Source organism: Vanessa tameamea, chromosome 12 (genome assembly GCF_037043105.1).
Source record: "Vanessa tameamea isolate UH-Manoa-2023 chromosome 12, ilVanTame1 primary haplotype, whole genome shotgun sequence".
Lineage (NCBI taxonomy): Eukaryota > Metazoa > Arthropoda > Insecta > Lepidoptera > Nymphalidae > Vanessa > Vanessa tameamea.
Genome location: NC_087320.1, coordinates 1,705,815 through 1,722,483, shown reverse-complemented (window position 1 = coordinate 1,722,483; position 16,669 = coordinate 1,705,815). Strand labels below are relative to the sequence as shown.

The following is a 16,669-nucleotide window of genomic DNA, read 5'->3' as shown; positions in this document are numbered from 1 at the left end:
ATACTTAATATTAGTGTCTGGGGTTGTTAAAGTATAGTTGGGTATGTAAAAAAAAATCAAAATATGAAAAGTCTGATTCTTTATTGTTATGCAATTTTGCACTGTACAAGGTGTAGACAACGGGTCTTATGGCAACGTGTCCGTACCCCGCATTTCAAACAAACTTACGTTACAATTATTTCAACACTATGTACATCAATTGAACTTTGAAACAGGACAAACGCATTTCTCACTCGGATTTGAATTAAACAGTCAATTGTATACGAAATTTTATTCGTGGTCGTAAAGCGTAGCAACTGAGGAAGACTGGGGAAATCTTACAAACACGCCTCCGATCTCACCGTACAAAAACCATGAAGCATCGTTTTAAAACGTAACACTCGAAGGAAGTTTATTGCTTTATTGTCTTATACAACAAATGGACAAATTTGAGTTTATTAAAAAAAAAAATTAGAAAGGAGACTACTCAGAGCTACATTGTGATACTCTTCCTCAATTTATAACACAAGTCCAAAATTATAGAGCCTTGTGATCGGAAAATGCATATTTAACAAGTTTTAAAATTTATCTAAGGTAGAAATTTTAGGAAATCATTTTAAATTTAGTGGCAGCAAACGTTATAATAATATTACCCGAAAACGCCATCCGTGCAAGTACGTCATAGTTCGACTCGTCGTCTCGTGGAATAAAAAAAAATTGACAGGGGAGATACAAATGAGAACCTTCTTTATTATTGTCTAATCTTTTAAACTCGGTTGCACTGAAACATTTCGAATACTGGGAAAGCGAGACCGGTGGGCGCGGGGGCCGCGGGGGCCGCGGAGGGCGCTACGAGCGCTCGTCGTCGTGCGCGCGCGCGGCCGAGGCGCGCAGGCGCTCCCCGTGCGCCTTGTACTCGATGGGCACGGACGCGGGCAGCTGCAGTATGCGCCGCAGCGCGTCCCGCACGCGCGCCGCCGCCGCCGTGTCCGACGCCGTCCGGTGCCACACCGCCAGGTGGTCCTCCTGCGGCCCGTACCGAACGTCTTATTTCACTGCGCGTGACGTGCCTCCCTGCACTCCCACTCCGAACCCAGCGGGCCCCGAGTCTTTAACCCTTTGACCACCACCGTCGATCTACGTACTACGAGCTTTAATTTTTCGAGCGATAACGTAGTGAACACACTCTATTTCTTGTAATAATATGTTCGTATGTGTTTATGATTACGTGGTGAATAAAACAGTATGCTAACTTTGTCAATAAATTAAAACTCTATTACAATTCTGCATACTATTTTATTTAAGCAGTGGCGTAGTTATACCAATACGACCAATGCGGCTGTTTGGCGCCACGGATTCAAGGGTTGCTCAGCGAGCCGAAAGAAAACAATTTTTCATAGAGTTCTGCAAAATCGATTTTAACTATATAATTTTTTACAATGACGACGAGGAATATCATCGTACCTTTGGTCTAATAGGCGTAAAGGAGTCGTTTTCGATTTTTTATTATGAGAACCGAAAAAGCCACCGTACGTAAGGTGTTACAAACTGACGTTGACATTTACAATAAGTATAAATAGTCCATTGACAATTATATGAATCTATCACAATCAATCCCATTTTTTTCGTGGTGTGGACGACAGCAGGTTATGCAGAGTGGAACTTTGCACTCTTCACACCAGAACCTCGATTCACGTCTTTTACGATACATATTACTGCAGAGTCGGCAGCGTAGTTTTTTATTTCGTGGAACATATGCCGGCATGTGCTTCACGGCGTCGCTTCCCAGTAAATCGACTGCTTGCAATAATCTTGGCGATGCTGAAATATCCCTGGGTCTCATGAAAACTGATAAATATTATTGAATTACTACATAACCAATTGAAAATAATATCAGACATGAAGATACTATAATATGCCTTAAGATACAATATTGTTTAAGATGTCGTAACATCTCATACGGATAAGATACAACAATGTTTAAAACCCCTCCATCCCGTCGGAAGTCTTCTCTTAATTTTATATGCGTGCATCAATTGTATATTTCATATCTTAAGATGTGTAAGGTATGCCTCAATATAATAATTCTTAGATAACTTCGAACAACTCGCGCATTTGTATATTTCATAATTTATTAACAAAACAAGATTCCGATTTGACATCACTAAGGTATTCTGAGATGATAAGACTGAAATACAAATGAATTTAAAAACCCATACAAAATATAAGAAAAAATATATATATGTACCTTATATCGTATAGTATCTATACACATATTATAGTATCTTCCTAAATGACAAACTATATTTGCATAAATTGTACTACATTTTAATGCATATTTTCATTAATCTTTGTGGTAGCGTCATAGCGCATATATAGTATTGAGAAATAACAGCAGTCATCCACAATGTTGCCTATAAAAATAATAGAATTAGTAAAAAGTTATTATTAGTGAAAATAATTTATCAATTTCTTAAAAAGCAAATTTAAATTATTCAAAAAAATTCCAGTATCAGTTTTACTGATACATGATTGTATATGTTATAAATACATTCAAAATTAAATTCAAACGACTTACCTCTACTTTTTTTTCATTTTTAAACAATGCACAGACACTTGAAACAATACAGTTCAATCGAACAATAGCACATGTGGAATATTCGAGATCAAATATGGAGATTTTTATCCTCAGTTAATGTTACACACTTGTAAAACGTTCAAAAAAATTAAATAGGTGTCAACATTTATCTTCTAAACACATATTTGCTACTTTTACACGAAACACGAATTAACTATATTTTAAAAACAACATTTTTACAACACTAGGTTGATTTTTACAGCATTTGAGTGTGCTTTTCTCTGTCTATATCCGTTACAAAATTGCGATTTCGGCATCTAATCGTGAATTAATTTTTAATTCGTAATTTAAGTAATTCGTGAATGACGCTTATTGTCGCCGTTGGTGGACAAAGGATTAATACTATTTAAGTCTTTTGTGATACAAATTATTCGTATAAAGATGAACCATTCAATGAACTTAAACTTATTTAAAGTTTGCCGTTAAATGAAAATTATTAGCACAAGTAAATTAAATATTAATTAATTTAACCTGAAACCGAACGGAAAGTACGACACCGCACAGCTCAGCTCCGACCATAAACTGTTCACCAAGCATAGCCATACATAAGTCCTCCCATGCACGGCCCGTCTGCGTTTTGCGGAGTCTCACCACCTGTAATATAATTTCCATTCATTTTAAAGTGTGGCAATTAAAAAAAACATAAAACTTTAAAAAATTTATTATTGAATGTTGTTTTTTAAATAAAATGTAAAAAACTCATAACTATTGGGCCTTTTATCCCATTGAGAATGAGGTTTATGGTTTATTTAAGCACACAACCCAGCATGGTTGTTTTATGCAATTACAAAATTTTTATTTATGATAAGCTAAAATTTGTAATAATTGATTCTCAATTTTTAACAGCATATGAAATATATCTATATATATACAGTAGAACCTCTATAAGTCGAACATCAAGGGAGACGCCAAAAAATTCGAGTTATAGAGTTTTCGACTTATAAAGAATTTGGCCTTAGGTAGATTTTGATTCAACATAAAGAGATTGAGAGTCATTCTTATAAATTTTGAGTTAGAGAGGTAAAATAAATAAATATTTAAGTTACAGAGGTGACACATATTTAACTCCGACTCCGATACGGAGACGGAGTCGAGGTTGGCTGCGAAGAGCATCTCCGCTAATTTCGGCAAATCGTCGTCCAAGGGGCGAGGAAGTGGTCTCGCTCGGGCTATGGCCGAGTTGAAGGCAAAAGCCGCTGAGGCAAGGGAGGAGGCTTTTGAGTGCTCGCTTCGAAGTCGGGCATTCAAAAAAAAAGATGTGCCCAAAATAGTGCTGGACTCCGAAGAGTCTACGTCATCGGAGACTCATACTGAGGATCCTACTAAGATGGGCGTGGAAAAACTGCGTGCGGAGGCTGGCCGCAAATCAGGGCTGATTTTAGAGGTTGCCCAGAAGTCCAGCAACTTGAAGGGTGCCTTCATTAAGAAGCTAAAGGAATCGGCGGCTTCCCTCCAGAGCATCGTGGATGCTCTGGCTTTAAGATCCGAGGCGGAGGAAACCCGTCAATAGCCGCCTCCGTAAGGAAATAGAGGGCCTTAGGTCAGAACTAAAGGCCCACCGCCGTGAGGTTGTTGAGATGAAAACCACGGTGGCAACAGCAAATGAGTCGGCGAGCACTCTAAGGGACTCGCAGGTTGTGGAGGAGCTCAAAACCATTATCGCATCTTTCGGGGCTATGTTTAACGCTCGAATAGCGGGGATTGAAGAGCGCCTTCCCCCGGCAAAAATTCTTCGTCCACCCCTAGCGGCGGACAAGCGACAGGCTGTGGTGCAGAATATGGCACAAGCAGTTCACCAGGCTCCGCCACTGAAACCTGCATCTGCACCTAAGCGGATGGCTCCAGCCGTCACGCCGACATCGATAGCAGGCCCATCGGGTGTTATTATTGTGTCGGAGACGCCTACACCACAAGGGGTCCAGGAGACGACCTGGTCAACAGTAGTTAAAAAGGGAAGGAATGGTACAAAAACTCCCACTCCAGCAGAGGCCGCCACCACAACTCCACCGCCAGTAGCCAAGGCGCCACAGGCGGCCAAAAAAAATAAGATAGTAACCCCTCGCACGGCTGCAGTAGTTGTGACACTGCAGCCGGAGGCGCAGGAAAATGGCATCACATATGCTCACATTCTGGAGCGGGCCGAGCAGGGTGTCAATCTCCAGGATCTAGGGATTTGCGGTGGACTCAAGGTCAGGAGGTCGGCGACGGGAGCCAGGGTGTTAGAACTCCCGAAGGCACAGGCGGCGCAGGCGGAGAAGCTAGCCGAGAAGCTCCGCACTGTGCTGGACAGAATCACCAACGATGTACGGCCCGTGAAGCAGGTGGACCTCAAAGTGACAGGCTTGGACGACTCCGTCGCAAAAGAGAAGGTCGTCGCCGCAGTAGCACGCGCAGGGGACTGCTCCCCAGAGGCGATTAGGTGCGGGGATATACAGCGTGGTCCCAGCTTTATGGAGATGGTCACCTTGCCGGCGTTTATACGCTGGCGTGGTGCGCTCTATGGCATTGTACGGTGCACCCATTTGGGTGGACTCGCTCACCGCTCGTAACAAGGCTCTTCTGCGGAGATCGCAGAGGGTCATAGCGGTAAGAGCGATACGGGGTTACCGTACGGTGTCGTGGACGGCGGCGACACTTCTTGCGAGCGATCCGCCCTGGGAAGTAAGTGGGTGGAAGCAAGTCAAGCGGCGATTGTCCAGGACTGATGGAGGTAAAGCGAGTCAGGGCTCTACCCCGGCGAGCCTTGATTAGAAGTTGGGAGGAGGACCTGGGGTCCCCCTCGGCAGGCCTGGCGACAGTGGAGGCTATCCGTCCCCATTTGAGTCGCTGGGTGGAACGAAGACACGGCACACTCTCATTCAGGCTGACGCAGGTGCTTACCGGGCACGGCTGCTTCGGTAGGTATCTGCACCTGATAGCGAGGCGAGAGATGACACCCTCCTGCTACGAGTGCGGCGCGCCTTCGGACACGGCCCGCCACACCCTGATTGAGTGTTCCGCATGGGGGCCTCAGCGCCATTCCCCGACGGCCATTGTAGGCGGAGACCTCTCGCTGCCGAGCGTGATAAACGCTATGATCGACAGCGAGAGATGATGGAAGGAAATGGTCTTTTTCTGTGAAAACGTAATGACACAAGGAGGCCGCGGAGCGGGAACGTGAGAACAGTGCTGCCGACCCACTTCGCCGAAGAAAACCGGGGAGGCGTCTTTGCTATGGACACCTTCTCCTCCCGCCATCAGTCTCGCCGGGGATAGGGGTCTCTGTACCCTGAGAACTCCCTAGGAATTGGAGGCCCACAGAGTTGGACCTACTGTCAGGACGTCACGGTAGTATGCGCAAGCGATCCCATGACGTCTCCCAAAAAGACGGAGTGGGTACCGCTGGTTTTATAGTGGGTATTCCGGCGCCTTCAGCGCCGGCGAGCCCCACATATCCCCCCACAGCATGTGGGGGAAATGAGTTACGCGTTTTATCTAGCGTAAAATAAACAAAAAGGTGACACATTTATTATTTGTATATAATCAACAATATTTCAAAACATCCTTAAAATACAAAAATATGGCATTAATAAAAGTCGGTAATTTTTTTTTGCTTTAGATAATTCATTCATTCAAACTAATTCTGACAATATTCACAGCAAATGACTTGTGCTTCGCTAAAATTCAAATGAAATCAAAACTAATAAAATGCAACACCAAGCAAGCAAACACGTGTTAACGTTAGTCATAAATTCATGGTTATTCTATTTATTGCATACTCCTCTAAATTGGTTTCTAAAAACAATTGTGTACTTACACTGTCGGCGAATTCTTAAAGTCGGTAACTTATTTTTTTTTTTTCGAACTAAAGAGGTAATAAATCATATAATGGAGTTGTAAAGGTTGTAAAATAAAACATTGCTATATTCGACATATAGAGGTAAAATTTAATTTTTAGAGTTATGGAGGGAAAATATGTACCAAATTGGTTTGGAGGAACTTACTGATTATTTCGACTAATAGAGGGTTGAGATTTCGAGTAATGGAGGTTTTGGTGTTTGGAGGGAAGGGAACAGATTTTTTTTTCGAGATTTGGAGGTTTTCAACTTATCGAGACTTGACTTAACGAGGTTCTACTGTATATATATTTGAGAATCAATTATTATATAAATTCATAAGTTAGCTCTATGAACAGTTATTTTCTTTTACTCACCCACTTGCCACCATTAATATTAGCAGGATCTTCCCACATAGGCTTGATGCCCAGCTTGAAGAGATGCAAATCTGATGACGGCGGGAGCTCTGCAGGCCGTGCTAAATGCGTGTACAAACCCCACCACTGTTCAACTGAAGCCACGCGACCCACCAAACGAAGGGCCTGTAAGAATAACCATTAATATCATGATTGGTAATTTGATTAAGGAATTAATAACTTCATTAAGTTTAGCTTGAACTAATTGAATACTAAGCTATATATGTTCAACTATATAAAGAAATGTTACATTTAACTTTAATTAAAGCAAAAAAGTTGTTACCATTGAAAACTATCTTAACAATTGCATTGATTTGATTGATGTACTAAATGAAACAATTTTTTAATTAAATGTACAAAGTGATCTCAACAGACTTCATATAACTGTTAAAAACTTTAACTGGTTAATTCTCCCAAGAGTATACAGATTAAATTAAAGATAAACTTGTCAACAGCTATTAGTTCCTTGTTTTATAAGAAAAAAAGAGCTTTTAAGCATATTTACAAAAACATACTTTATAACCCTTTTTAAAGCCATTTAACAGATTTTCTTACTATATTATATTATATACTACTAGACTATCTTATGTTTACGAAGAGGTCACCAAAGTTTGCACGACAATTCTACGAAGCTGGAATGTCTTTAACATTTAAGTTAGTAGACAATGTTAGCAAGCAGTAGTAGAATTTAGACAATTAATAAGAAACTGTAATACTTCTACTTTGAATATAGATATTTTAATTTGATTGCTAACTTAGATATGTAACAAAATCTGTTTTTTTATTGATTAAAATTAAATGTATATTCTAGACGAGATAATATCTACTCTGAAAATAGATAAAAACAAGATATTTTTATTAACCCATCAACTAATACACACAACCTAAATGAAATTATAAAAAAGTAAAAAAAATAAAAATAGAATTATTACAACTTTGTCTCGCAATAGAACTTTGTTACAACTATAACAAAACAAAATTGATTGATAATTGATTATGTTAATTTGACAAATGGAATAGGAATAATTAAGTCAATAACAATTCCATCATTTAAAATATTACATTATTATTATTATTAGTTAATTTTTAACAACTTCTATAGTATAAGTCTGACTGCATTTTGTTGGTTACAGATAAGATAAGCACAAGTAAATATGTATAAAAAAAGTTATGTTAAAATCTACCACATTTAAATATGGCTCAGTATCATTTATATTTTTGATATCACAACTAATAATTATAAAATTAGCTATATTCAGCCCAACTCAATGCACTTTTACAAAACAATGTTTTTACTCATAAATTTATCATAACTAACACTTTTTATCACCTATATCAATATAAAGTAATTTAAGTTTATTTTTAACCAGTTAGGAAATATTGTGTCACATATGATTAAATGTTTTTAATACTTACAATTTAAAGAATTTAGAAGCCAAATATTTGTTTACAAAACTGTTTTAATACAACTTTTATTACAGTATAATAGTATTATTTACATTTGAAATCATATATACCTGTCCATAACCAGTGGTGGTCGAAGAAAGTTCTCTGGCGGGAGGCCTCCGAGAGAACCACATCCAGTAACTATACTCCAGTTTGTGCTCGTGTGGGGGCACGTATGGTTGCAGCGGATCGTCAGGGTTGCGATCGTCCTCATCATTGTTTGCGTGATTCTGATTCCCAGGTTCCCCAGATCGGCGTTCAGGCACATTCAAATTATAGAACTTGCACATTTTTCTTTCAGTCATGTTACGCCAATACTAACATGATTCCCTAACGGCCTAACCTAGGACACGTTGCTCTTTTAACTATTATACTATTTACAAAGCTATAATTCAAATCTCTTATTATACAAAGTAACAAATTAAACACTTTAATTACTTCTATTTATTTTTACAATAATTTAATCATAATCAGCCTATTCCCTCTTTTTCTGTGTATAACCTTTTTCTTTCCGTCATCAAAATTCAAACTGTCAAATGACAGCATGGGATAAATGGGCCAAACGTTTTAAATTAAGATTTTGTACAAGGTTCGTTTGTGACAACAAGGCCCCTGAAAGTAAATAATTTTGAAAATAAATTGAATAGAAAACATATTAAAAAAGTTTGTACTCACTTAATAAAATAAATTTTGTAGCTATCTTGATTTTTCAAAATATTGTAATCTCATAAATTATTTTTATTTTATCTAATTCTATCGATTTAGTTTTTAAAAAGTATAATGTCACTGTCAAAGTCACCGCGGCGGGATAAATAAACAGAAAACGGTTTTGATCCGTATTGAATTATTGAAATTCAGATATACAATTTCACTAGAACTTAGCCAATTTATACAAAAATATAATATTTCTCATATTAATATACCCTGTATACTGTACAAGTGTTATATTGATGCCATGGCAAAGTCGGAGTCTACCACAAGGAATAACGTTGATAGTCTTAATGTCGATTTTATGCGATCTTTAGTAAAACAATACTCTGAGTTGGTAAATAAATCAATTTATAAACACACACACAACTATTTTAGAGCCTGTAATATTTATAAGTTGTTATTCATTGTGCCTACTTTAAAAACAACTTTATTACAAGAAAAGCAAGTTCTTAATTTTTTATGCTAGGCAAACACCTTAGCTTCCTTTAAGGTGGAAACACGTGAAAGCTATGTTTTCCGTCATATATCCGAATTATAAACATAAACAAAACGATTGTAATTTCAGTTGGGGTTGCCCAGGCTTGTATTTAAAAAAAAAGGTTAATTATTAAATAAACACTAAGCATTGCTTTTTTTGAGTTACTTGGTGGTATGACTTTATGAATACTAACATGACTCCCTAACCACCACCAATCAAGTACCACCAACTAATCACATAATGTACCAGCAATAATTACTATTGTTGTGTTTTGATTTGAAGGGTTTGTTGGCCAGAGATCCAGAGAGCCAGATCCTCAGGCACAAGGGGCATAACATCAGCTTTGGTTTTTTTGGTGGCAGATATATTAAGAATGTTTAATATTTCTTACAGGATAAATGTTTTTAAGTAGTGGTTATCACTTACCATCAGGATATAAAAATTTTAAAAAATGTGTTACATATTAGTATCAATAAAATTTTCACTATAAGCTTTATAAAAACTGAACAATTCTATGTTTTATTTTGTTTAAGGGTCAATGGACGAGTGCATTTTTTTGGGCAGACGCAGCAGCAGCGTCAAGTGGTTCTGCAGTGGCAAGTGGAGATGATATATGGTTGCTAGCCAGTGCTATGTTAGCCCGAGGTGAGCTGCATAGAGCTGCACATGCTGTCACATCTAGAGGATTACATAGGTATGTATGCACATTTTTAGGGCTTGTATTTTGTAAAATTTTAAAACAAATTATAAAGAAATAAATATAATATATATTTTTTCATGCATGTTAAGTTTGTTAGTTTATTTTGATGGTTTATATATTGTCACTGTTAGTAATATGTCTAACTTGTCAATAAGAGTAGTAATTTTATATTAGAACATCTTAATGTCATGATTAAATATAAGCCATAAGGCTGCATACGTGAGGTTTATACCTGATACCTTTTCAATAATTAATAAAGATATAGAATATTAAGACATATATGAGACTAGGGCTTAGTGTAATATTACTACAGTTACAAATTTATGACAATGAAATATCTTTACTTTCTGTAAATGTATTAATATAGTAACTTTGTTGGTGACCCACCTCAACTTCCCATGGATGAAATGTATTAGTAAAGCAAATATTATGACACATCTAAATATAATTTATGCCCTATAGCATTTAGGTATAATGTAGATTTCTGCCAGTGAAATAATCTTAGAATTTCATAATTTGTTCTGGAGAGATCTGATACAGACAAACAAATCTTATCTCTATATAATATTAGTATAGAATTAGATATTTATGCTATATTGTACTGTTTCTTTCTCTTATAAAGACACAACCATTATTTTATTCTACAGGAGGCATCTTTTGTGTCTCGGTGTTGCGATGCGGGCGTACATAGCAGCCAAGGAACCTACCACTACCCTAAACTTACTTGAGGAATGTGATCCTGCTCTCCTCGACCCGAGAAGTATGGACCAAACACACAACGTAAGCTATATGAAATGTCTATATTTTAACAGGCCAAGACAAAACAGACTTTTTTCATCTATTTATCAATAAATTGGTATAACTAATGCAAATTTTCGAACAGGTAAATTATATTAATGTTAATATTCACAGAGAGCTTTAGCCGGTGTATTAGTATGGCAAGCGCGGGCGTTATCCTCATTGGAAAGACGCGAGGCTGCTGCAGAGGCTTTGACAGCGGCTTTAAGGGCTGACTGCGCTTGCTACGAAGCCCTCGATCTATTGCTCGAACAGCATGCACTTACACCTAGTCAAGGTAATTTTTAATATAATAAAAATTTTTTAACACAAACTTTTAAAGATTTTTTTGTAATGTTTTTTTATCTATGCTTTAGTGACAATAAATAAATAAAAGAAGAACAAAATTATATTAAAATGATACTCATAGAACGAGTGAGACTTTTGAATAGAATTAATTAAATTCGCAAGCCGGTCGAATGAGTTTCACAAATAACTTTTTACTAATAATTAAATATATCTGTGGTTATAGAGAGTGAGCTGATCGAGTCATTGCCGATCAACAACCAGATGAGCGCGTCCGAGGCGACGCTGCTGCGAGCCGCCTTCCGCGACCGCCTGCGGAGATACGCGCCGCTGCCCGTACAGATGCACGACGACGGCGTGAGTGCACATACACACAAACGGACACACACACACTATCCACACATACGCACGCTCAGATAGTGTAGAAGTTACACTACTTTTGGCGCGTTATGAAAAGACGATGAGAGATAATGTCTCTGATGCTCGCGCACAGGGTCACTTGACAATAACCTATATGTTAAGTCGCTCGAAATAGACAATTTAACGCATTAGCTTATTTTACTTACCTGTTTATTTTATTATAAATCTAAATTGTGAATGTTTAAATTTGTGAGTGCTACGTTATAGTAGTGGCGATTAAAAAGAAATTACATCGATCATAATAATAGTAATAATTTTATTATAAGCACTTATTTGCACGCAGTTAAAAACTACTTTTACTTAAGCGAAAGAAGTAGAACTTCCGACGCGCGTACATAAGTACTCGTACCTTTTTTTGCTGTATTCCAAAGAGTGGTCGACTGTCTCAGTACAGCGGCGGGACCTCTATAACATCTAACGCCGCTCGAGCCGCGTGGATGGGCTCAGTGAGTAGCGCGCCGCAGGTGAAAACGGCCGTGGACGCGGCGCGCGCGCGCAGCGCGGCGGCGGCGGAGGCGCGCGGGCGGCGGCTGGCGGCGGGCGGCGGCTGGGCCGAGGCGCTGCGCGCGCTGGACGCGGCCGGGCCGTGGAGCTGCGCCGAGGTGCGCGCCGCCTGCCTCGTGGAGCTCAAGCGGAGCGCCGAGCTGTTCGCCTTCGCGCACGCGCTGGTGGACGCCTACCCGCAGTCCTGGACGGCCTGGTACGCGGTGGGCTGCTATTATTATTTAATCGGTGAGCTATTCTTCACTCTGGTCGTAGCGACACGTAGGGCAGAGACCTCTCGTGAGGAGGGGATCACTCCGAGATGACAAATCGCTATAGTATCTATTGTAGAAATGAACACAGTTACATGTTCGATTTGGGACAGACTGCAAATATGGTGTTATAGAATACTTAATTGCTTACTGAATTATATGAGTGATCATTGCGAGAACTTTCCGTGGGCGTTAAATGGTATGGACTGGGGACTACCACCATAGTTTGTAAAGTCATCCGTTAACGACAAATATTTAATCAACTTTACGACGCCCCGACAGAGATGCCTTTCCGGCAAGTGTCAGACGGATAACTGAGCCTGATGGTCAGTGGTCACGACGGCCCGCGGGCACTGAGGCCGTAAGAACACCGTAACCCAACCCTGTGGCGGCTGCAGGTAAGAGCGAGTTCGCGCGGCGCTACCTGAGCAAGGCGTGCGGGCTGGAGGCGGGCGCCGGCTGCGTGTGGCTCGCCTACGGACACAGCTTCGCCGCCGACAACGAGCACGACCAGGCCATGGCGGCCTACTTCAAGGTGAACTCCACCTCTGTGAACGCCTCTGCTCCCTCGGGCTGCGGTCCCTGCCTTTTATTTAGATATACTATAGCTAGTAAAAACTTTTCGTTTGGATTGTGATATCACTTCTTGAAATCATTTTCATTATTTTTATCTGTCATCCGCTCCTAAACTTCACTCATTGCCATAAGCCTTCTCTTGTCTGTACTAAGTTCCCAGGCTAGTCTTAATCAGGTTTGGCTCGCGAATGCTCTGTCATCCACCCATCTCGCTGCTGACGTTTTTGTGTCCAGTTGTTGCGAGCCACATATATATCCGGGGCTGGTGTCCTGCCCGATGCCATTTTAGTTTTCAATGTCTTTAGCTTACATTGGGAACTTGATCGATTAGCGTAATACAAAGCAAAATATGCTCCGTGATGAGATCGTCGTTGGTCGTCCGCTAACCTTAAATGCGATAAGAAATAGATACATTTCACAGGTGTGCAGTTCATGAAATGTTCTCGATGGGTACAGAGATGGTCAAATCGTAGTCTTCTTTGAACTTGTTCGAATTTGAAAAGTCGATGAATACGACTCTCCCAGTACTTAATATATATACATTTTTCGAAGAAACCACGGTATGATCTCATATGTAACATTTGAACATATCGTTAACAAGGCGAGCCAGCTGATGCCGGGCTGCTACCTGCCGCCGCTGTACGTGGGCGTGGAGTGCTCGCTGCTCAACAACGTCAGCATGTGCGAGCGCTTCATGGCCCGCGCCGCAGCGCTGCACGGGAACGCGGAGGTACCGACACACACAAGTAGACACGTACACCTACTGGGATGATCGCGGAAGCCTTGCCGTGTGAGCGTCGTGAAAAACAGAAAATAGACTCTGAGCGGTCGCTGTACAACATGCGTTCGCAGTCGGGCGACGCGTGCGACGGCGACGCGGACGCGGACAGCCGCGGCTGGGAGCGCATCGCGCGCGGCGTGGCGTCGCCGCACGTGGCGCACGAGGCGGGCGTGGCCGCCTTCGCCGCCAACCGGCCCGACGCCGCGCGCGCGCTGTGGCTGCGCGCGCTGGCCGCCGCCGGGCCCGCCGAGCGCCTCGGCCCGTGCTGGGCCGCCACCATGGACGCGCTGGGCCACGCCAGCCGCGCGCTGGGCCGGCCGGCCGAGGCGCTGCGCTGGCACGCGCGCGCGCTTGCGCTGCGGCCGGCGCGGGCCAGCTCGCTGGCGGCGCGCGGCCTGTGCCTGGCGCTGCTGGGCCGCGAGGCCGAGGCGGCCGACGCGCTGCACGCGGCGCTGGCGCGCGACCCCGACCACGTGGTGGCGCTGGCGCTGCTCGACGCCATCGTGGACCGCCTCGACGCCGCGCTCACGGGTCCGTGCCGCCCATACGCTACGCTTTATACACTACGCACGTTTCGCGAGCTCGGTAGTTCTACGTGAAGGTTTCGTAGGCTACTCGCTATACCCCTTAATTCGCTTTAAAACTTGCTAAAGACGAAGCTAGAGATCTCTAGCTTCTATCTCTAGCTCATTAAAATGAGTTGTACGAGTAATTTGATGTACGATTAAAGCATAATATCAAACTATCGACTAATACATATAACTACCTACGATTTTATGATTTTAGTTTTTACTAAGAGTATCTACGATTTATTGGAATCACTTCACGAAAACAAATGACTATGAGTATCACCTGATGATAAGTTGTGACCTTCATCCTCAAACTACAACTAAATGACAACCGCTTCTCACATCGGTAATACCAATCTATATTCCAATAAAGATTTATAATCACCGAAGATATCGATAAGATATTTAATGTGGCTCAAAATACCAGATTTGTTTTTATATGTTTGTCCTTTAATACAAACGTTTTGTGAATAGCATATTCCAATGGAAGAATTAATAAATTCAAACAAACCTTAAATTAATTTATTCCACACAATTTACTAAAAGCTTAGCAGAGCTATGTGTTATGCGCTACACAGCTAACGATTAATATATGTTCAATCATAATACAATACTTTTCCCATAAATGTTAATATGCAACTTAATTTTGCTGTCGAAGTCTTCATAAAAACTTCGCTGTCATTCATGGGTACTATAGTACAGTACAGTATTTTTGTTCGCTATCTGTGATTTTAGTAGACTATATACCCAATATTTTATACGTGCGAAGCCTACCCGAGCAGCTGAGTTATATATATTTTAGTAGATATAGAACATTTTGTTTGGACTGAAACTCTAATAGCAATATGCCATAATGCGATTTAAAATATCTGATCCAAGCGACTATTTTATGGTTACGCTAGTAAAGTAATTTCATTCGGAAAAACCAGTAGAGTGATGACTCATTAGTGCACTGTGTTCCGTCAAAGCTGCGTCGTTTTACATATAGACTATTCCAATCGAAGTAGGAATAAAGATAAACAAACATTTGATTTACGTATTTCATACGATTTGCTAATAGCTCAGCTATATTGTGAACTACTAATAGTTTATGATTAATATCTTTATTTTACTTCCAAAAGCCATTTTTTTGCAAAAGGCTGGAACAGAATATATATTTGTTAGTGACATGCCACATGCGTTGCGTAGTTACGTTTCGACGGTAACGGCATTGCGTCGGTGTTTTCGCAACGCCATAGTCGTCACCTTGTCGGTTATTTAATTATCTAATTGTTGTTTAGAATCATAATTTCGTAACGGACATAACATTCAAAACTAACTACCAACATCGTGCGGAATACTCATAAAATTCAGTGCCAAAACGTGTAGCCTAAGAAACCACGACACTAAACCAAGTCCGATATAGAACTACCCGCTGATATATACATATAATTAGTTACGCCATTAATTGGGAAACAAAATGGCGATGTTGCAATTCAAAAACCTGGCAATAAAAAAATCGGTTTCTATATGATGCCTCCCAAGTTTTTGTTCCTCGAAACGGGTGGGGTAGGACGATACGATGATGGAGTGCTACAATCCCCCCCCCATCTTATTGGGCCTCCGACTCCCATACTAGTCTTAAGATCCTAATTGAGGACGAATGCTGTTACTGAAATCTCCATTTGTATGATTAACAATAAAAAACAATAATACATATAATTTGACATAAACTATTCATTTCAGAGGAAGAAATCCCGCAGTTCCCGTTCCCCGCCGTGACGCTGGAGCCGCCGCCCGAGCGCGACCCGTCCGACGGGCCGGCCGAGCGCGCCGACCGCGACGTCTCCGACATGAGCATGAGCTTCGACTGAGCCTGTTCTTAAGATAGCCAACTCTGCAGACTTAGTGTCCCTCTGCCCTCTGACCCCAGTTTTACAATCTGCATTTTTAAATGTCACTTAAGAAACTTGTTTTTCTATGATAACTCAAAATTAGTTTTGTCTCTTATCACTGTTTCATATACCTAGTTGTCTGTAGGCATTTTCAAAATGATGCTTATTATAATTAAGATTTCTTCTAAAATGTCTTGTAATTGACCAAACATTAAAACATCTTATTTATTTATATTTCATATTAACATTTCATTTGCTACGGAACAAATTCAAACAACAATCTTGTATTATTTGGGGGTCCTGTGTATGGACGGAAAAACTTCATAGAAATGGTAAATCTTACAATATAAAAATTATGTTTCACCAAATTCAAAAGCTTCAAAAGTTCTCAAGTAGTAGTGGTAAAATTAAACTCAATATCTATTATA

At 40.5% G+C, this 16,669-nt stretch overlaps 2 protein-coding genes across 2 annotated transcripts; one reads left to right on the top strand and one right to left on the bottom strand.

The window, feature by feature from the left end:
* Nucleotides 1–62: 62 nt before the first annotated feature.
* LOC113402396 (eukaryotic translation initiation factor 4E type 2) lies at nucleotides 63–8,839 on the bottom strand. The gene is made up of 4 exons (XM_026642634.2): nucleotides 8,366–8,839; nucleotides 6,810–6,974; nucleotides 3,089–3,211; nucleotides 63–1,005 (listed from the first exon to the last, which is right to left on the bottom strand). The coding sequence occupies exons 1-4, from the start codon at nucleotides 8,597–8,599 to the stop codon at nucleotides 829–831; spliced, it is 699 nt and encodes a 232-aa protein (XP_026498419.1). The 5' UTR covers nucleotides 8,600–8,839; the 3' UTR covers nucleotides 63–828.
* Nucleotides 8,840–9,070: 231 nt separating this feature from the next.
* LOC113402428 (cell division cycle protein 16 homolog) lies at nucleotides 9,071–16,503 on the top strand. Its single transcript, XM_064216391.1, has 10 exons — nucleotides 9,071–9,339; nucleotides 10,017–10,177; nucleotides 10,831–10,963; nucleotides 11,096–11,258; nucleotides 11,493–11,623; nucleotides 12,151–12,418; nucleotides 12,840–12,976; nucleotides 13,619–13,747; nucleotides 13,870–14,329; nucleotides 16,093–16,503. The coding sequence occupies exons 1-10, from the start codon at nucleotides 9,250–9,252 to the stop codon at nucleotides 16,218–16,220; spliced, it is 1,800 nt and encodes a 599-aa protein (XP_064072461.1). The 5' UTR covers nucleotides 9,071–9,249; the 3' UTR covers nucleotides 16,221–16,503.
* Nucleotides 16,504–16,669: the final 166 nt, after the last annotated feature.

Bases quoted from the DNA above. Each gene is read 5' to 3' on its own strand.
- LOC113402396 (XM_026642634.2), bottom strand. From the start codon at position 8,599: ATGACTGAAAGAAAAATGTGCAAGTTCTATAATTTGAATGTGCCTGAA. The intron at 3,212-6,809 runs GTGAGTAAAAGA...ATTATATTACAG, and splicing joins ATATTAATGGTGGCAAGTGG to GTGGTGAGACTCCGCAAAAC. The intron at 1,006-3,088 runs GTTAAATTAATT...TACGGGCCGCAG, and splicing joins TACTTTCCGTTCGGTTTCAG to GAGGACCACCTGGCGGTGTG.
- LOC113402428 (XM_064216391.1), top strand. From the start codon at position 9,250: ATGGCAAAGTCGGAGTCTACCACAAGGAATAACGTTGATAGTCTTAAT. The intron at 11,259-11,492 runs GTAATTTTTAAT...CTGTGGTTATAG, and splicing joins TGCACTTACACCTAGTCAAG to AGAGTGAGCTGATCGAGTCA. The intron at 12,419-12,839 runs GTGAGCTATTCT...TGGCGGCTGCAG, and splicing joins CTGCTATTATTATTTAATCG to GTAAGAGCGAGTTCGCGCGG.